The 21569-nt window shown below is 33.7% G+C and overlaps 2 protein-coding genes across 5 annotated transcripts; one reads left to right on the forward strand and one right to left on the reverse strand.

Moving 5' to 3' along the window:
* Positions 1-5450: 5450 nt before the first annotated feature.
* On the forward strand, positions 5451-9674 carry LOC108487309 (replication factor C subunit 5). Its single transcript, XM_017791618.2, has 9 exons — positions 5451-5841; positions 6142-6358; positions 6605-6684; positions 6765-6924; positions 7599-7680; positions 8124-8253; positions 8362-8425; positions 8512-8580; positions 9308-9674. The coding sequence occupies exons 1-9, from the start codon at positions 5652-5654 to the stop codon at positions 9405-9407; spliced, it is 1092 nt and encodes a 363-aa protein (XP_017647107.1). The 5' UTR covers positions 5451-5651; the 3' UTR covers positions 9408-9674.
* A 1143-nt stretch (positions 9675-10817) lies between these two features.
* Positions 10818-20064, reverse strand: LOC108489209 (protein CELLULOSE SYNTHASE INTERACTIVE 3). 4 transcript variants are annotated; one of them, XM_017793564.2, is made up of 9 exons: positions 19848-20057; positions 19310-19406; positions 19114-19225; positions 18814-18912; positions 15588-18663; positions 12842-15386; positions 12157-12611; positions 11499-11615; positions 10818-11323 (listed from the first exon to the last, which is right to left on the reverse strand). In XM_017793564.2, exons 4-9 carry the CDS (start codon positions 18873-18875, stop codon positions 11159-11161), a joined length of 6420 nt encoding a protein of 2139 aa, XP_017649053.1. In that variant the 5' UTR covers positions 18876-18912; positions 19114-19225; positions 19310-19406; positions 19848-20057; the 3' UTR covers positions 10818-11158. The 4 variants fall into 4 exon arrangements, with proteins under 4 accessions (XP_017649053.1, XP_017649054.1, XP_017649052.1 ...); XM_017793565.2 differs by lacking the exon at positions 19114-19225 and having other exon boundaries at positions 19310-19398; positions 19848-20063; XM_017793563.2 differs by lacking the exon at positions 19114-19225 and having other exon boundaries at positions 19848-20053.
* Between the last annotated feature and the right edge of the window lie 1505 nt (positions 20065-21569).

Below are 21569 nucleotides of genomic sequence, written 5' to 3' on the forward strand. Positions count from 1 at the left end.
TCAGATGGGTGAGGTAGTCTCTAGAATTCCAAGTAGGTTTGCCTTTGCCGACTACTCTCTCAATTCTTTTCTATCATTCTTGTTTTGGGTCTTCATTTTTTTTTTCTAAATGACTGACAACTTCGATGCGCCATTTTTTTTTTGAACTTTTTTTTTTGCAGCGATTGGGTTTAATGTAGAAACTGTACAATACAACAACATCAAGTTTCAAGTATGGGATTTAGGTAAGTTAACGTTAATAAATCTGAAATAGCAATTAATATAGTTTATACAAATGGAGTTCAATTTAATTTATCGAATCATTGAAATTTGCCTTAATCCTTTTACTTAAAATTGAATCATTGAATTTCATTTTTGATCTTATAGTTATCCGGTTGACCTGCTTGCTTTGGCATTTGCCACAAGGCCTTTGAAATTTTAGTTACAGTTTGAATTGTATAAGATTATATCAGCAGAAACTTTTGTGGCTTAAATTTACAGAGAAATTGTTTCAGTTGTTGAGTTTAAACATGTAACTCTATTTTGCTTATCAGCTGTGAGATTCTATAAAGTTGTAACATTCATTTAACTCTTTGTTCCAGTTTAAATCAAATGTAGTTTGTTTTTTGCAGGTGGTCAGACAAGCATCAGGTACTTGTTTTTAAGCTATGTGTTCTCAAGGAAACATCCCAATACTTTTGGTACATGTGAGATTTTCAATTGATTTGTTAAAGTAGCTTTAACTGTTGTGGTGTGTCTTTTAACTAATGGATATGCAACCTCTAAGTTACTTTGCTTCCTCTATTTATTTAATTCTGATATGGGGATATCTTGTGGGTTTTTCTGGTTGCTCTTTAGCTGGACAATAAGGTGAGATGAAAGAAGATTCATCATTTTTCATTTATTTACTCATGAAGGAGTTTTGTTTTTTAGAATTTTTCATCGCCAATTTGCTTTCTTTGTGATGATTTTAGTCCTTTCATCAGGCAATTTGCTGCTTGTTGAACACGCTGATTGACTTCACCACCCTCCAACACTCGTCTTCCACTTTTCTTTTTAATCTGCATCTTTTACAGGCCATATTGGAGATGCTATTTCCCAAATACACAAGTAATAATTTATGTTGTTGATTCAAGTGGCACTGATAGAATTGGAATAGACAAGGAAGAATTTCATGCCATTTTAGAGGTATTCTTATATCTAAACTGGCTAGTCGTATCTGCATACAGAGACTGAGCAGGGGGTGACACAAGCAATTATTCACTCTGCTATTGACTTTAAGAGGGACCCATGGCCTAAGGTTTCGGACAATGCAAAGGACCTTGTAAAGAAAATGCTTAATCCTAATCCAAAGCAGCATCTTACAATACAAGAAGTGCTTGGTAACCTTCTGTACATGTTGCATGCTTTATTTATGTTGATAAATATTTTCTATGCATGAAAAATCATCCATGGCTACAAAATGCCAAGAAAGCACCCAACGTTCTGTTGGGTGAGACTGTAAAAGCTAGGCTCAAACAATTTTCTATAATGAACAAGCTGAAGAAGAGAGCTCTAAGGGTAATAATTCACTTTGCATCACATTTGACTAGTTTTTATTGATTGTATGTTGCATTTTTAAATGTTTTCCAGGGCCCTAATGCTGCAACTAGCTCTGACTTACCTCCTGCAGGTGCAATTGCTGATAGTCAGTCAGGCATGTTCTATTTTTCTTGCTCTTGATTTTGTCTGGTCATACATTGCAATAGTTTATTTTTTACTTGATTATTTCTTTTATTTATGTCTATTCAGTCACATAGTATTTTTAGATAATGCCCCATGGTCTATCTGGAGCAACATGATGATATGGTAGATTTTCCACAGGTGAAGAGACCAGACCTTCTGGTTGGTCTTCAGTAGATCCTACACATAGGAGACATTTTGGCCTGATTGCAAATTCTAGAAGTTTAGCTAAACAAAAAGGTCCAGTAGCTAATGATCTTTCTGCTACTAAAGATCCTATGGTGATAATTAGTATTATTTTGTATTTTGTATTTGGGCTATGACTATTTGACCAAATCTATCATTATATTTTGTATTTGACCAATAGCTAATGATCTTTCTACATGCATGTGAATTTGTTCATTATATTTTGTATTTGGGCTATGACTATTTGACCAAAACTATCATGGCCTCCATGTTGTTGTTGAATTTCAATTTCAGTTATTTTGGTTGGAATTATCATTAATAAATTATGTGAATATATCTTATGGAATTATTCATAATATTTTTTCACTATTAAATACAAAGATAAACACACTCTATGCAATTCACGTTCTTCTACAATCTAGATAATTCACATTCTCTTACTCTTGCAACAATATGAATGCTAATCAAATGACACATAATTAAGAGAGGGTAGGAAAAATAATTGAAATACAAACGACACAAAAAGCGGATAAAAACATAATAATAATTATGATTTTTAATTTATATAATAATTATATTAAGAATTTTATTAAATTATATATTATTTTATTAAGTTATATTCAATAATAATTATGTTAAAATATGGTTAAATTATTTATTATTTTTATTAAATTAATTTTAATAATAATTTTATTAAAATTTAATAACAATAACAATAATCGTCTACCTAAAAAAATTACACGAGGGTATTCGGTCATTTTAGTTTTTTTTCCTTATGTTATTACAACATCATTCCATTCAACTAAACACAAGAATACTATTACAGTTCTATTCCATTCCATTCAACCAAACAGTTGAATTACTGATTACAGTTCTATTCAATTACAGCTTTATTCAATTACAACCCTATTCCATTATAGTGAACCAAACGTACTGTAAAATTTCCTAACGAAATTTTAATACCACATTACTAATATTTCATAAATATTTATAAAAATATTTCTAACTCGGTTTTACGAGATCAAGGTCTCGATACATTATTTTTACCCAATTTCTTCAATAATTTTTTTTTTCTAACTAACCACTAAATCAATAAAATTTTTCTATCGATATTTTCATACGATTTTCCTATCATATCAATATCAATGCAAAAATATTAAAATAAATTTCTCTTTAAATAAATTTAGACCATTACAAAAGTAGATATAATCAAAACAAATAATGAAATTGTTGAAAAAAACTATAATTACATAATTATCCTATTTTTTGCATCATTTGTTATTATATGCTCAAAAATTTTGATTTATAATTTACGTTGCAGCCATGGGGAGTGATAATTCATTCAATAAATTTAGTGTTGAGGGTGAAGACAAAGTAATCAACTTGCACTTTGAAGGTAAAATGTCATTTGAAGCAAGCCTTAGATTTATACTAATGTTAACATTGTATTTTTTTTTAAACATTTGACATACACATTTTTTTACTTGCTTCATGAATTTTTAAATATTAATAGTGCACAATTTAATTTCTCTTCCAAATTTATGGATTTAATTACTTTTTAAAAATTATTATATTAGTTCCTATTAAATTTTAATTGTAACATTTAGTTTCAAATAGCCGCTTAATAGTAATTACGAATTTGAATAAAATTTTTAAAATATTAATTAAATCTAATATTGCTTAAATATTTGAAAAATGTTACATATTTTAAATTTATTTTTAAATTAATAAATTAATGAAATTTAATAGATACATACAATAAACTCATACATAGTACGAGATAAAAAATTAATTATCGAATAAAGTAATTTACATAAAATATCAAAATAAAGTAATATATGAATGTTATCCAAATATTTAACACAATTTATTATAATTAGATAAAAACAATGTGAAGAATTGATTTCAACATTTAATCTTTAAATTTGATAATTTTTAGGTAAACTATGAAAATGATAATTCAATTATGTCTTTTATTGTCACTCAACTGTTAAATTTTTTATTTAATCACTAAACTATTCAAAATTAATTATTTTAGTCACTTTCAATTAATGTGGGGCCTTTTTATTGGTCTAATAATAAAATTAGTCCTCAATTGTTTACATATTTAATCGATTTATCCTAAATATAAAAAATTTAACAAATTTAGCTCTTAATGTACGTAGTTTTCTCATTTTAGTTCAATTCTAAATAAAAATAAAAATTTAACTATTAACATTTACAAAATTTATTAATTTAGATACTAATATTGATATTTATTGTATCACCCGTTAAAAAAATCAGAATCAATGAGAAAGTCTCATATCATCATATAATTAAAATCTAATTAAATAAAAATTATGTTAATATTAAATAAAACAAAAATATTCCTCTTCCTCCCTCACCCCGTCCCTCTCCCTCTCCTTCTCCCCCTTTCCATCTTCTCCATTGCAATTCATTTGGCTAGAGGGACAAAGCTCCCTTTAGCACCCGCCGTACTTGCTAGTATTTGTAGAGACTTGTGTTTGTTGAAAGCTACAATTACAACTTCAACCAAAACGGGGAAAGAGGAGGTGTTTAAGCGTTACCCTTGGGTCACCATTTCATCAATTAGCTCAGGTTTGGGCTGGGGAGAGATTTGCTGGGCTGAGACCAAAACCGAAAGGTGAGCCAAGGTTGGTTCAATGGCATGATGTGAGAGGAAAACTGTGGGAGAGGGGGAGGGAGGTATTTGTTTTAATTTTTTTAATATTAATGTAATTATTTTTATTTAACACTAATATAAATATTGATACATTTTTTATTTAATTAGATTTTAATAATATGGTGACGTGGCTCTCCCTAATTGACTTCAAAATTTTTTAATAAACTGTAATGATAGGGCCAATTTTAATTACAGAATAAAGTCTAGGTACTTGATTTGATAAAAAAAAGTTTAGAAACCCAATTTAAACAAATGACAGTTTAAGGGCTTCCTATTTAACTAAGCCTTTTTAATATTTAGAAGAAAAATAAAAGAATGTGTAAATATTAGAGGGTTAATTTTGTTATTAGACCAATAAAAAAAGCTCATATCAACTTAAAGTGACTAAAATATTTAATTTCGAAAAATTTAGTTATTGAATAAAAAATTAATTGTTGAGCGATCAAAATAGAACGAAAAGCATAATTGAGCGATCATTTTTGTAGTTTTCTCAATTTTTTCAGCTTAGGCTTTGAAACTTTTTGGGGTTGACATTAGTCTTTAAATTTGACAATTTCTTTTTCCAATTTTGATCTATGTGATGATATAGTATTTTAAGATTGTGCCATGTCATTGTCTAAAATTTTCATTAAAAATTATAATTTTTTAGGTGATCATGTGACATAACCTCATAATGCTACATCATCACATTGGCAAAATGGCAAAATCGCTAAGTTCTAAGATTAATGTGGATAAAAAAAATTTAGGGATTAAATTGAGAAAAATTGTCAAGTTTAGGAACTGTATAATGCTTTATCCATTTAAAAAATTTTACCGGAAAAATTTGATTAAAAAGAAAAAGAAAAAGGAAGAAAAAAATAAATATAACCGGACGAACCGAACCGAACCGAACAGTAGAAAAAGGCGCGCTTCAAAAACAGGGTTGGCGCCATCAGACAGTCCTACTCTTGAAAAATACCACCGCGAGTAAAGTAAAACCCCAATATTCTCATCAGCCGCAGCCAACGGCGAAGATCGAACGGCCACGTTCGTAACAATATATATAAAAGACAGAAAAATACGAAGAAGAAGCTATACGGCGATGGCGGAAGTAGTTTCTCTGATGGATATCGACGAAGACGACAACCACCAGAAACAAAACAACTCTCAAAAGCTTAACAAGGGCAAAGGTCTCGTCACAGCCGCTGATACCAAACCCACTCCCTGGGTCGAGAAGTACCGTCCTCAGTCACTCGCCGACGTAGCCGCTCACCGCGACATCGTTGACACCAGTAATTCATTTTCTCTCTATACCTAGGGTTTTTTTTTTTTAAATGTATTTTTTGATTTGCTTCCCTCCTCCCACTTTTCTTTAAAGTTTTACTGTGATTATAGGGGTAAAGAAGGAGAAATGATGGAGGAACGAAGTTAGCGACTTCGAACTTTTCGTATTCCTCTTTTATAGCTGTAATTTAGTAAAAGATTTTGGGTTAATATAAACAGTCTGCTTCGTTAATTGAAGGGATTCTGATGATGTTTTACTCGATATCTTGTAACAAATTATTTACTCGGTTTTTGTTGGTGTAAATTAGTTGATAGGCTTACAAGCGAGAACAGATTGCCGCATCTTCTGTTGTATGGTCCTCCCGGAACTGGCAAAACATCTACCATTCTGGCTGTTGCACGGAAGCTTTATGGATCACAGTATCGTAATATGATTCTCGAGTTGAATGCTTCAGATGATAGAGGAATTGATGTTGTTAGGCAACAGATTCAAGATTTTGCTAGCACCCAAAGCTTCTCATTTGGGTAAATTCCTTTTGTTGTGTGCAATTGATATGCATTAGATTGACAACAACCACTGGCTATTTATGAATTTGGAATTACAGAATTTACTTGTAGTTGTTTAAATCCAGCTGTTCTTTTGTGTTGCTGCTGATATTGCTCGGGCATTTGTGACTACCTTTTTCCAGAGCTTATCATTTGATTATCTTAGGTTTGAATAAATGCTTTGCAAGGGTAACGTATTGATGGTTAATGTTAATATTCTTACAGGGCGAAGTCATCAGTGAAATTGATTTTACTTGATGAGGCTGATGCTATGACAAAGGATGCCCAATTTGCTTTGCGTAGAGGTATAATGTTTTCTTGACCAGCTTTATCTTGTTGACAAATTATTATTTCTTCATGCCTACGTTTGAATGACTGTCTGCAGTTATTGAGAAATATACAAAGAATACAAGATTTGCACTGATCTGTAATCACGTCAACAAGATCATTCCAGCACTACAGTCCAGATGTACTCGGTTCCGATTTGCACCTCTTGATCCTATTCATGTCACTGAGCGACTTAAACATGTTATACAGGCTGAAAGGTAACTATCATGTTTCATTTTGTCTTTCATTTTTTTTGTGCTCAACTTTGGGTTGGAGTGAAGTGTTCCTAATTTAAGTGCTCTCTTGTGTGGTAAAGAGGGGTGGGAATGAGTTGCTTTACTGGGTGATAATCAGCTAAAATTATTCAAAGTATATGAGCTTACTAGAGTGCAAGATAAGTCTTGCTTGTAGTTTTTACCTATGCTTCCTTTTTGCCAGTACTATAACTCAATAAAAGTTTTCTTATAATTTATGTTCTCAATGTTTGGCTTGTTAAGGTTTTGCAGCTCACTTCAACTTAATTCAAAGACCCCGTTTGATACTTTGAGCCTTGATCACTTCCCATTTAAAACCTTATCACCCTGTTGATTTGTCAGATTATAAATAACTTTTTCCTGCTTCCTGTTGTTACCAACTGTTCATACCAACTGTTAAGCTGGAGTTTGCATTTTTCGGGCTTGGTTCAAGCTTGCATAAATAAATAACTAGTTGTGGGTTGAAAGTTTTAAAGCGTAGCTTGGCTCAAGTCATTTGCAAATTTTTCTATTAGAGTTGTAAAAGAATGAAAATCCGTGTGTTAGCGTATTTAAATGGCTTTACCTTTTGTTCTTTGGATCATATCTTTGAATCTTTCACCTGAATAAGGTTACCAATTTTCACTTCATTGGACCAGGCTTGATGTACCTGATAGTGGCTTGGCAGCACTAGTACGGCTTAGCAATGGTGACATGAGAAAGGCTTTGAACATTTTGCAGGTGTTTAAACTACTTATTCCTATACTGTTTCTGCGTAAATTGTTGTACAATGATAGTTACTTGTTTAAGAAGTGTAAGTCAGAGAAACAACAGGTTGGCTTCGATCTGTTATTTGCTTTGTGGCAGAAGTGGTGTTACATTACCACATTATCTCATTGCTCTTCAGAGGGGTGGTGTAGCCTTGTCTAATTTATGTGTTTAGGTGATGTGAACACTAGTTTTAATTGGATAGGATGGATTTCTTTTTTCCACTTGGGGAAGGGGGATTTAAAGCAGGCTCCTATGGGGATGTCTCTGAACCAAATGCTCAAGTGCATGAATAGACATTATTTTCCTTATTGACGGGGATTTGGGCGAGTAAGATGCCTATTTTTATGAAGGGGTCGGTGTTATTCATGAATGTGCAAGAGTGGCATTGTTAATGACTTTTTTGCTGCATGCAGTCAACACACATGGCTTCTCAGAAGATTACAGAAGAAGCCGTGTATCTCTGTACTGGAAATCCATTGCCTAAAGACATCGAGCAAATATCTTACTGGCTTCTGAATGAGTCATTTGCGGAGAGTTTCAAACGTATTTCTCTCAATCTCTCTGTTGTGCAATTAGTGAAATTCTTGTCTGTAGAGCTACTTTTTATTCTCTTTAAAACTGTTTCTTTATTCTTTGGTTAACTCTCTGTAGGAGTATCTGAAACAAAGACTAGGAAAGGATTGGCCCTGATCGATATTGTAAGGGAAGTGACAATGTAAGTGCCATGTCTGTTTTGATTTATAAATGGCTACTCTTTAATTTTTTTTTGGGTGATTATTCATGCACTACACTTTTTAACAGGTTTGTTTTTAAGATTAAAATGCCCTCAGATGTTAGAGTTCAGTTAATCAATGACTTGGCAGACATAGAGTAAGTACTTATTTCTGCTGCTACTGCTCTCTCTCTCTCTCTCAGCTAAGACATAAATAATTGATAAATATTTGATGCTCTGAACAATGAATGTATCATAAAACTGGTTATAATTATAAAAGAACCAAAAAGAAAGAGAAGTACGCCCAAGACAATTTGGTAAATAAGCATAATTTATTTAGTATATAGCTTAAGACTTTTATTGCAAGTATTATGTAAGTGCTTGATTTGGAGTTTCATTTAGAGCATTCTTAGCCAAATGATGTTTTAGCTCCATTAGTTGATTTTATTTATTATTGCTAGCTGCCACATTTGAGATCTTTTATTTCCTTTACTAAGGCTTTTTGTTAGCTGTTGGAAGTTTTCCTTTTTCCTTTTTGGCCAAGGTTTTTTTTTTGACAAACTTTTTGGCCAAGTTGTTGAATGTTCTAATTGGGGCCTGAATGTGGAACTTTGCTTCATCAACATAAATACGCTTAGATATGAGATTGAAGAACAATTGACTAGTAGATGGTATGTAAACCTGTAAAAATGCTATTGGCATTGTTTTAGAATCATGAAAGAAGTGACGATTAAATATCTCTTTGTTTTCATATGTTCAAAGAGATGTTAATTTGATAATCATATTTCATTCTGTTCCTGATATTGTATAATAGGTTTTGATTGTGGAAAGTATATCAGATAGTAGTAGCTAATGGTTTCAATTGATATGTCTTACCATTTGCAGGTATCGATTGAGTTTTGGGTGCAGTGATAAGTTGCAACTGGGATCTCTCATTGCTATTTTCGCAAAAGCTAGATCTGCCCTAGTTGCGGCAGTGAAGTAGCTGATTCAAGCTTGGCCTTGTTTCTTCTCCCAATCTCATAATGTTCTTTCTGTATGATTTAAGCCTCTGACAAATAGAAAGTGTTTTTCTTATGTAGTCCATGAATCGTGAATACCTAAAGAATGTGTAGTTTTCAGGCCCTAAAGATGTTTATTTATTTATTTTTTTGCAGTGATTTTTGCTTCTTATGAGCTCTCAGATCCTTCATGTTTTGCTTCTTAAACAATGCTTAGCTTATGGTAAAGTGATTTATTTTGAAGGAACAAATGAGGCTCAAGTTTTAGAGGCATTGCATCTTCATTGTAGTTCCACATGGTTCTTTTTAAGTGCACCTTTCTGATGTAGTAAGTAGGACAAGAGGCCAAGGTTAGGAAGTAAATATAGTTGCCCTACTCAATCAAAAGTTAGTACGACTTTCATGTACTTTGCATGTCAGCCGTTACTGCAACTACGTTATGCATTTTGATTGATTGGTTATTTTATTTTATTTTATTTTAAATCTCATCATATTATAGGGATGCAAGTGAATACAATCAACATTTTCTATAACATTATATATTTGTCTAAGGTTTTGATTGTTATAAAGAAGTGATTGTTATACATCTATGGTAATATTTGAGATTTAGATAATATTTGGTTATTATTTTGAAGTTAATAAAGTATAATATTTATTAATCAGTGAGATTTAAATTATAGTTTTTAAAAAATTACAGAATGCAATTTTCATTTATTAAAAAAGTATTTTTATTAATAAACGAGATTAATAACTTTTAAATTTAAATGTTTTATTAAAATATATTAATTAATTTTTAATAAAATTAATTTTATTAAAATAAGAGAAAATTATTAGAAAGAATTAATTTAGAAAAAAAATTCTACGTGTTGTTTATGGTGGTTAAATAGAAAATTGTTTAAAGAATAAAAATAAAGCATAAGAATTTAATTATCCATGAAATGCTTTTATACAATGTTATTGTAACTGTTATAGAAAAGATTCAAATGATCGATACTTGGTTATGCTGGCAGAGAAAAATATTAGGGTTGATAATTTCCACGTTAAAGTATGCTATAATTAGTTAATCTTCTAGTATTATAATTATCATGGGTAATTTTCGTTAAAAATTGTCAAGTCTTATGCAATATCATGAGAACAATCTAATCAGACTTAATTTTTAAATCAGTAAAGTAAGAAAACTTAAATTTTAACATTTTAAATAGACTAATTTCAAATTTTGTAAAAGTATAAAGTACAAGGACCTACCACATATCAATGGTAAATGCCTTTTCTTACAGGTTCATGTTTTTATACTTTAGTTATATGTACAGCGAATATAGACACCCAAAATATGACACATATTAAAAAAGAAAGGCACAAAATACAACCATTTCCACCATTAAACAAAACAGAAATTCGTGTAAAAAAGAACCCATTTTCAATTTCATCACATTTTTTGCAATGCCATCATCCTTGAACAACACTTAACTCGCTTGTCCCTAAAGACTGATCTGTACAACTTTTAAACATCTTTTATGCTCCCTACACTAAAGGAACCTTCTTTGATTTCCCTTTTTTTCATCTCAAATTAATAAACATTTTATAATTTACATCCTTAAACCATTTACTACAAAAACTGGACCTTTGATAGACATATATATTATACTTGAAAACAAGCTAACCCAAACTCCTATTATATTGTTCCGCACCTGATTTCATTATGGTTGCTTGTAAAGAAATGAGTATGTCACGCCTTTCATATGTTTTCATCATTTTCTGTCCTGTTGGACCAAATTATCTCGATTTCAAGCGTTCTGGAAGACCCATCTTTGTTGCTATCATGATTCAGGCTGAATAAACCACTGTATACTCCCTCTGTTACGACTTTGTCGATCTGAATAGTCACCCTTCCTAATGTTGTCTGAAAAAAACATCTCTATCAGAAATCAGAAAGCAATACCAAAGATATGAAAATATAACTATTAGCACTTTTTTATCCCACTACAAAAGGAAAACTTTTCATCTACGTGCACTGAGTACCATCGACAACTGAATATGATACTACACTCAGCATTAGATCTCAAAATCTCATTTACCTTCCCAAAAGTATTTTTACTTTTGCATATGATATGGAGCTTTTGTCCCTTTGGGGGCACATCAAAAGCCCATGTGAATCCTTCTTTCCACTCGGGAGTAGTACTGTGGTTCACGACCTAATCATAGTACAAAACCACTCATGTTAAAGCATGTGCCATTGATAGTAATGGAATAATACATAGTCAGCAATGCAAGGGTATGGTTATAGCTTCGTATTTTTCCATCTGATATAAAATGCAGATTGGAAAATTTTACAAAAAGAGTGAAGATCTAGATGTGCTAATAAAATTTTCATGTGCATCAACGTTGTAGAACATATTTTGATGGATAAATGAAATGATAAGCACTGACTTTCTTGATAAATCTATACTAGAAAATCCCAACGAGGTGATAAATTCATGCATTCCATACAAAGCGGCAAAGTCAGAGGCCAACAAGTAAAATAAGAAGTGATAATATTCCAAAGGCTCTATTTTCTATACCCTGGCCAATGATCATTAATGCAAAAATGCAACCCCATAACAATATTAGAGATGAAAAAGGCCAGGAAATGGAGAACTTTCAAAGATAAGGAACAAACTATATTCCATTTGGCCCTAGACCAAACTTAGGTACCATATACAGTTTATTCCAATGACTTTCAGATAGAACTCTTACCTTGGTTTGCCGGGGTGGTCCATTACCGATTGTCAATCGGCAAAATGCATTTGTGGCTCCCATGGCTTGCTTTAGGTTGTTGCCACGCTTGATGGTAACAGTCAAACAGCCTGGCAAGCAGTGCAATAGGCTATCTGCTCTCTCATGGAAACTTGGAGGACAGGTTTTCATCAGCATTTGCAATATAGGAATTGCTTCAGCTGCAATCATTGATTGAGATCTTGCAATTTCTATTGGCATGGTTGACCAAGAATGTTTTAACAAGCACATGGTGTCTAATACAGATTCTTGGGCACCCTCACTCCCTGACTTTAGTGCTGCTACGAGATGGGGAATACACAGGGTAGCTGCTTCAGAAATTTGGAGCTTAGGAAAGTTGGCGAATATCACATTTAATGTTCTCAAGACTTCTTCATTAATAGTTGCATTAGACCACAATTCTCTCTCTAAGGCAGCTGCACAACAAAATGACTACACATTTCAATATTATATGCAATGTTGAGAACCAAACGAGAGGGAAAGAAGGAACTAGTACATAGAGAGAATAAAAACTTATGCTAGATATTGCTTGTTGGCCAGAAGCAAATATGGGGATTTTCAATTAACCAAAAAAATAATAATAATAAAGAAAAAGATTTAATGACACATCTAAACACTTCAAATTAAAACAAAAAAAGTATATCACCTGTCAAAGATCTGATGAGCTCGTTTGATACGTATTCTTGAAGTGTGTGATTAGAGAATAAGAATTTGATCAGCAGTGCTGCCTGAGAAGCGACTTCTGAATTAGGAGAAAGTAAAAGTTCCTGAATAACTAATATGCCACCTGCTTCAGCAACAGCTCGCCTATTAGTTCTACTCCGCATGACAAAGTTCTGCAATGCACAAATTGCAACCATTTTCATGTCTTCTGTTGGCTGATCTTCAAGCAAGCTTACAAGTGCACGACATGCAGAAACAGAATCACTTGCTCTAGCATGTCCTTCATGCTGGGAGAGGTCTCCAAGAGCTAAAGTTGCAAGGAGCCTGCCAGATTCTGATCTTGTCTGCGGATCTAACAGGTACTGTGCTAAGGGTGCAATGGCGTACTTAGAAACCTTCATCTCTCGTATCCTTACATTGTTAAATAAAGCTTCAAGCAGTCTGCCGGAAGCTTCTTCACACTGGTGAGATCTTAGTAGATTCAACAATGCATCTATAGCTCCAGCTTCAGTCATCTGTTCAACACTTGAAGGATCACTCCTTTCATGGACAATCAAGGCATTGAGAGCCACGGTAATGGTGCTCTCCAGTGTGGAGTGCAACATTTTGACCAGAACTATTATAGGAGCTTTAAAATAGTACTCAGCATTGGAACGCAGAACATTGGAGAGAATAAAAGCAGCTGATTCCCAAAGCGCATGAGGAGGCTGAGGATCATCTTGAATAATGACTTTTGAAAGCTCAAAAATACCTCCAGCATCAGCAACTGCCTTTGGCCAACTAGCAGAGATCTTTTCCAAAGCTTTAATTGCTGTTTGCTGCAGATTCAATATTCCAATTCCAGCAAGCTGTACCAGCGGTACAACTGCATTTTTCGTTGTAATGTCTTGCTGGAAATGTTCCTGTGCAAGAAGATGGGTCAATAATTCTGTTCCAAGCTGCTGAATAGCTTGAGATGGAGATTCCAAAAATGAAATCAGAGGCTCAATGACTTGACTGGGGGTCAATTTCAGAGCTGCAAGGCTTTGTGGCTTCTCCAAGATATTTACAAGTGCTTGCAAGGCACTGTGCTGTCCCCACAAACCGAAATCTGGTCGAAGTAAAACCATGAAAAGAGGCTCTATTATTTTTGCAGCATCTGAACTTCTAGCAATGGCACTACTATTTGTCAAAATCCGGAACAACTCTGCGATTGAGGATGACAATGAACTGGACGCGAGAGGGAGTACCTCAAGACAGTTATCAATAACTCCAGCTTTGACCATGTCTGATTTGAGTGTCGTGCGGTCTTTTCCCAACTTTATGAGTGCACATATGCTGGCCTCGATAAGCTGATGGTTTCTTCCAGAAATCAAGCCAACAAGGAGATCCACAATGTCATATGCTGCTGCAAGCTCCACCTGTTGCTCATCATCCAACAATCTCTCAAAAGCATGGACTCCAGACTCCACTGCAGTACTAGTATCAGACTGCATAAGAGTAATAAGGGGCAGTATGCATTCGGAGGCTATAGGATCTGCTCTAAATTTAGTATGTCCAAAGAGAACAAAACAAAGTTGTGCAGCATTTGTTTTCAATTCCAATGATGAAGCTGAAGACAAGATTTTGTGTAGACTCTCGAGCGGGTTTCCTTCCACATCAGTCATTAAAGCAGCTTTTGAAGCATTCCCACAAGTTAACTTGATCAAGGCAACAAGAGCAGCCTCTTGCTCACTCTCTGATGCAGCACATAGCATGTCAACCAATGGTTGTACGGCCTGCCTGGCTAACTCGGAATCAATAACATGTTCAGCATAAAAAATTTGATGAAGAGCCCTCGCAGCACTGAACCTAGCATTTTTAGAACCCAGGCGCAGAACAGCTATAAGTTGATTCAAGGAACTAAGTGATGCCTCGTATTGAATAAGTTCTTGATTTCTAAATAATATCCTGAGCAATTCGCATATATCAGCCTCTGTTGAGTCTTGAGGACTCAAAGACAGATATTTTGTTAAAGCATCAAGGGCTCCAGCTTCGCCCATGATTAATTTATTTGTATCACTTCCATCTGCAATGCGGGTTAAGAGTTGAACGGCAATTGGAGGAGCTCCAGGCCTATCTGGTATTGGTCTCAGGAGATCCACTAAAAGAGGAATAGATTTCCGTGCAGTAGAGCCAACTCTCACATCTTCAATTTCAAAAAGATGTTCTAAAACAACTTGACCAGGATTTTGTACAAGAGAAAACTCTTCAGACAAGGTAACTAAATTGGGCATATCCGATTCCCCATAGCCAATCAATGTTATCATTCCACCAACTGCACCAGAATTTGCAATGACAAGACTTACTCCCTTGCTTCCGTTAGAAACTAGACTGGCCATTGCCTGAGCAGCAAAATATCTGTCAATAACTTCTTCAGATCTCAACAGAAGAGCAAGTGACGGTATGATGCGCATGGTTGCTGGAGATAAAACAACATTTTCATCTTGGAACAAAATAGCTAGAAGCAGGGCACTTATCCATATACCTTCTGTATCCTCAAATTCTGCCTGTAAATAAACAGTTTTCAGCTAGGCTACCAAAATTTTTGGCAAGGAATCTTATGTACCAACATACATGATGGAAAATCATATCAATGAAAACAATTTATGCAATGATTTCAGGAATATTGTAATTTATATTTTTATCTATTCAGAACACATTAGGTTTTGTCATATATATAGCAAAGAGGGAGAGAAGGAGAGCCATACCAGAGGATTGGAAGCATAATTTGCAAGCTTGTCAGATAGAACCTCAAGTCCACCAGCTTCCGTTATGGTAATTCTGTTTTTTGGAAGACATGAAGACAGTATCAACAATAACCACAAAGCAACAGTTCCACCCAATACAATAGCAGGATCAGGGACATCAAACTCCTCGCCTTCCTGGAATGCTGTTCTTTCAATAAATTCTCTTGGGGCTCTACCTCTGACCTCAATTTCTAAAGAGGTACATCTTGAATTCTTCTTTGCCATATCCACTAAAGCTTCTATGAGAGGTTTTAAATACCCAGACCGATCAAGTACATCCATTGACTGCTGTTTATGTTCTTTTGCAGTACATGTGAGAAGTGCAGCTCCTCCAACTCTGACTTCCAAATTGGCAGAGTGCATTGTTCTGTCGGCTAATGAACATATAGATGTTGATCTTGCAACCAATAGATCACTGAGAACAACTGGTTGATCCCCACAAAGCCTAGACAAAATTTCTATGGACTTATCTTGAAGTGGAGGAGGCCCCTCAGCAAGGCATTGCACAAGAGGCTCTAAACTTGAAGGATCCTCAGCAAGCACAGACCAAGGTGGATAAGTTAAATTCACACCCTTTTTTGTTCTAGACAAGAGTGCAACCACTTCTAAAGCATCTGCAGCATCAGTGGTGTCCATATCCATTGCATTTAAGGAATCAACAAGTGCAAGAACAGCAAAACGACACTGAGAATTTCCTATGAGCACATCACTGACTGGAAAATGCTTTAGTAATTGATGAAGAGCCCTTGATGAATTCTTTTTACCTTCTAAACTTCCATCTCCCAGCACTCTTGTCAAAGCCAAAACAACATCTTCAGCTAGTGCTTCAGCAGCAATATGAGAATCAGAGAGAAGATTGGCCAAGGCAGCAACAGCGGTTTCAGCAGCCCCAATGAGAGAAGTTTTTGCTAATTTAATTAGAGGTTTGACATCTGCTGCTGCAATGTAAGACATCTTATTAGCAGCTTTAGACTTGCTTGGGTGAGAAAGAGCACCCAACACTCGAGCAGACTGAGTTGCAACAACTTGAGCCTTGCTAGTCAAAAGCTTCATGCAAGGTTGTACAATTTCATCAGCTACAAGACTATCGCATATATCTTTTCTTGTACTGAATAGATCAGCTAGGACAGAAGCTGCATACTCTTGAGTTTCTTCATTTGAGGAGTTGAGAACCTGGACAAGAGACTTCAGTCCTTTGTTAGCTGCAGATCCCTTAAACACAAGATCCTGGTGTGGTGCCATTGTGAGTACATGGCCCAAAATTCTAATTATATGGGCCTTTGTGATTGGAGTATCTCCCAAGAGCAAAGCTAGCAATTGATTAATAGTGGCAGAATCAGCTGTTCGGACAAGCTTTGTAAGAGCCTTAGCTGATGCTTCCTGTCCTTTTGGTCCACCACTTCTTAAGAGCCATAAGAAAGCTGGTACCGCACCTGCACTTTCAACGCAGGCACGGATGTCTTCACTGTGACAGCATAAATTCCATAGAATATGTGCAGCATCCTCCCTTGCCTTCTGAGATCCCATCTCCAGCAACTGCACCAATGGAGGAATCCCACCAGCAGCAGTAATGGCCCACTTGCAGTCATCAACCTGATCAGTCAGGATGGCTAGCAACTGTACTGAATGCTCTTGGTGCTGTTCGCTGGATAAGCCCAACAATGATATGAGCAACTGAATACCTTCTCGGTTACCAATAGCATCCCAAACACTGACTTTGTCACAGCATAATCTGGTTAAAGAAAGTATTAGATGCTCCTGGACATCAGCAGCAGCCATTGTTATGAGTCCAATAAGCACTCTTTTTGCTTCTGCATGATTGAGCCATTGTGAGAGGTACGTGTTACCATACAAGCTTGCCATGGCCTCAAGGACGCGATCTTGGACTAGCTTATTATCACGAGGCTTGAGTAACATAACTAATACATCCTCTATCTGTGCTACATCAAAGGGTTCCTCATCAAGACCAGTAGTCTGCTCAAACACCATTACAGCGTAAGCAAGTGCTCCAATTATGTCAGCAACCGGTGCAGCTAAGCGAGAAGATTTTGATAATTCTCCAAGATAAAGTATCAAAGCAGACATCCCTCCACAGATATTTGCTAAAGCATGTGTTGCATGGCGCTGCAAAGCTTGGGCATGCTCTCCTTGCATGCACTCTTTAGAAGGAGCAACAACAGCCCCAATAAGAATATGAATACCATTTGCATCTACGACTGCCTTTTTTGCTGCAGTTGACATTGAAGAAAGGGCTTCCAAGGCATCTGCAGCACTTGAACGGACAGAAGTATCATTATTTTGACCTACAAGCCGAAGCAAGGCTTTGACAGCTCCAGAATCTATAACTTTTGGGATGCTATCACTGAATGCCAACATCAATCTGGCCAAAAGGGAAGCTGCATTGGATTGGGCAGCAGAATTATCAGAAGAGAGAAGACCCACAATTACATCTACTCCTCCAGCCTTAAGTGTTGCTCTCCAATAACCATCCTTCTCACTGCAAAGGTTCCTCAAAGCACCGGTAACAAACCCTTCTACCACTTTGTCCTGCTTGCTTTTTGGACTGAGTTGTTCCCATAAAGTTGGCACAACACCTTCTGTAACAAATATTTTCATACCAACATGATCATCTGAAAGACCACCAGAGGAAACTTCAAATATGGCCCCTGCTGCTGCCTTCCGGGCCTCAGTTGATTCAGACTTCAAAAGCGAGAGTAATGGTGGAATACATCCACCTAGAAGCACCTTCAGCCGTAAGTCCTCATCTTTGCATAACACAGTCAGAGTTGCAGCAACATTGAGTTTTGCTAAAGGGGTGCCGCTCCTGAGAATGGATATAAACAATGGCATTGCTTGGCCATGGGAACCAATAAGTGTTCTTGCCTCTTTTCTTTCTTTGGCAATACTCAGCACACGTGCTGTAATAAGTTCTTTCTCACTTGGTGAGGACGTGTAGGCATGCAGTTGCTCAATAAAACGAGCAACTGCTGCCACTGTATCGTCAGAATCATCCACTCCAGTCGTTCCATTCAAATCCCTGGATATGAACAGTCAATTCATTAGTCCACAAATGACATTAACAGAACCAACCAAACTACAGATCCAAACCACTTAGAACTGGCTTGTTATATTCATTTCTTTGATTCCATTCTAATAATTTAGTAAACTAACGACTCACATAACTCACCTAAGCTTCGATGAAGATAAGGGTCCCCATTCTCGCGGTTCAGGGGACGGAGACTTTGACATTACCAAAAAAGGCCACTTTAGCTTGCTCCTCGGCTTCCTGCAGAACCAGAGAAACAAACATTCAGCTAAAAGAACGCTGGATCAACAGATGAAGGCCGGAAAGATCTTATATAGAGAACACAACATGTTCATTGCAGCTTCTTTTTCTCCTATGTTTCTTTTTTCAGAAATAACATTCACCAAATGTTCAATTTCACCACAATTATGAAATACAATATCAATAAAAACTTTCCTTTACCGGATAAAGAAAAAGAAAAGGATAAATTTTAGGCAATTCCCATTTCCCAGATATGAAAACGTAACAGCTTAGCCATAATCGCATAGCCAATTATAATCCAATTCCGTATCTTCTGTAAGAAGTAAAAAAAAATAAAAAAATAAAGCCAAATTAGCTGTCAAATTGCTATCTTTGAACACGCAATTTAAAAAGTTACCTTTGCTGAAAATGCAAATGCCGAAGAATGCTCTTTCCTAATGACCAATCCCAAACCCTCTGTTTCTCAGCCCAGAAGCAACTTCAGCTCTTTAATCCTTCACCATTTAACCCAGTTTTAGTACAAAATAACTAAAACCCATAAAATGTAGCAATCCTATAAGGCTAACTCAAACTACTAAAGATAGTGTCTTTTTTTGGTTGCTCTTTGTTTACTAAGTATCGAAATCAAAAACCCAAATTCCAGAAATGAAAATTGAGTTGAAAAGGAAAATCAGATCTCAAATATAAATAAATGTAGAATTAAAGGAGATTAATAAGAGTGATATCATTGTTTTTTTATTATTCAATGGGAATGTGATAAATTGACAAAGAGTACAGAGATCAAATCACAATTAGGATTCAACAGAATCTAGGGCTAGGAAAAACAAGTGTTCTTTTCTCAACTGTCATCGATATTTTTAGAAAAAAAAACCATTATTTTTATAAAATGAAAAAAAAAAGAAAGGAAAAAGAAGAAGAAGAAGAAGCTCTATTACCTTAAAAATCAGAGCAAATAAGAGCTCCCCAAGTGTAAACATGCAGTCACAGAGAGACGCATACAGAGGGGTATCAAAAAGGAGTTTTAGAGAAAGAAAGAGAGAGAAAAATGGTACACAAAAGCAAAGAGAGAGATACTCTGGGTCTTTTCATTTCATTTCATTTCTTTGTCATTTTTCATTTATATTTTTTTAAACAAAATTAAATGTCATTTTGTCTGGTAGAGTAAGTTAGACACAGTGATGAAATTAACTGTCATTTTTTTTGGTACTATTAACAAATTTAAAATATTTGATATTTTTAAAATGATATTATACTAAACACAAAAATTAGGTAATATATACATATATAAATTATAGGAGGTTTTGGTTTAAATACTTAAATAAAAATTTGAAAATTATGGTGTTTGAGGTGAAAATACTATCATAGTAATATTTTATATAAAATAGAAAAAATAAAAATAAAAATATACTTATATTAATATTTTTATTTATAAAATAAAATATTTTTAGTAATTTTTCAATTGAGATTAATTATGCTTAAATAATAATATAAATTAAAATAATACAAAAACAAATTATATAAAATGAAAAAATTACAAAAATATGATACTGAAATTAAAAGTTTGAAAAATTTCTAATAATTGAATTCAAGCATAATTACTTATGATGCTTGGTAATTATTATAATGAGTGAGTTTCAAGATAAATATTAGCTAATATATTTCATTTATATTCCTCGAGGGTACTCTTGTTATCCTCTTCAAACCTTATAAGGATTGAGAAATGAGAAAATATAGTGTGCTTAATAAATCATTAAAATGAAATGTTTTAATATCTTTTTAATTATATTTAATATGCATATTAACTTTTTAGTTAATATAAAATTTTTAACAAAAAAGTGTTGAATATTATAAGTAGATAATACTTATCACTTAATATAGAAAATATTAAATTGATTTTATTTTTCAAAATTTTATTTATGATATAAATTATTTTTCATTTTATTGAAAAATAAAATATTCAAAATTTATCATTAGTTTTATCAAAATAAATAATATTATATTAATAATATTAAAATTATGAAACAATAATTTTTTAAAATTAATATTTACTATTATTAAACAAAATAATTATGTTGATCTTAATTTTACTCATATTTCAAATATTTCTTATAAAATTTAATATTTAATTTTTTTCAATTCATCAAACACACCAACATAAAATTAATCATTATGATTTTTATATTTTTATTTTCTTATATATGATTATACTTTGCAAAACAATCATGTTTTTAAATTAAAATTAAAACTCTAATTTCTTTTTAAAGAAAAGAAACTCTATTTTTTGTTGGCATAATCTATATAATATTATTGATAAAATTATTGATTGAGTTGATGTTATGAGTTAATTGAGTACCGATTCAGATAGAAAATGATTAATATATTTTTTATTAAATAATTATTACTATTATTTTGATAATTTTTTATCTTTTCATCCTTTTATATGGTTTTAAAATAAAATAAAATAACTAAAACTAATGTTTGATAAATTTATAAATAATTTTTTACCATTACACCAATAATAATTCTTACTTAAATTTGAAAAAAATATTTTTAACATAAAATGTTTCCCCATCAAATTTGTATATCTATGTTATTAATAGAACTCATTGGTGTCACCGGTTAATTAAATACCAACTTTATTAAAAATAACTAATATA

This window comes from Gossypium arboreum, chromosome 5 (assembly GCF_025698485.1).
Source record: "Gossypium arboreum isolate Shixiya-1 chromosome 5, ASM2569848v2, whole genome shotgun sequence".
In the NCBI taxonomy this organism is placed as follows: domain Eukaryota; kingdom Viridiplantae; phylum Streptophyta; class Magnoliopsida; order Malvales; family Malvaceae; genus Gossypium; species Gossypium arboreum.

Excerpts from the sequence above, each read along its gene's own strand:
- LOC108487309 (XM_017791618.2), top strand. The coding sequence starts at position 5,652 with ATGGCGGAAGTAGTTTCTCTGATGGATATCGACGAAGACGACAACCAC. Across the intron at positions 5,842-6,141 it reads CCGCGACATCGTTGACACCA|TTGATAGGCTTACAAGCGAG; the intron begins GTAATTCATTTT and ends GGTGTAAATTAG. Across the intron at positions 8,254-8,361 it reads ATTTGCGGAGAGTTTCAAAC|GAGTATCTGAAACAAAGACT; the intron begins GTATTTCTCTCA and ends AACTCTCTGTAG.
- LOC108489209 (XM_053028158.1), bottom strand. The coding sequence starts at position 18,875 with ATGTCAAAGTCTCCGTCCCCTGAACCGCGAGAATGGGGACCCTTATCT. Across the intron at positions 18,664-18,813 it reads TTATCTTCATCGAAGCTTAG|GGATTTGAATGGAACGACTG; the intron begins GTGAGTTATGTG and ends GTTCATATCCAG. Across the intron at positions 11,324-11,498 it reads GTAAAAATACTTTTGGGAAG|ACAACATTAGGAAGGGTGAC; the intron begins GTAAATGAGATT and ends TGTTTTTTTCAG.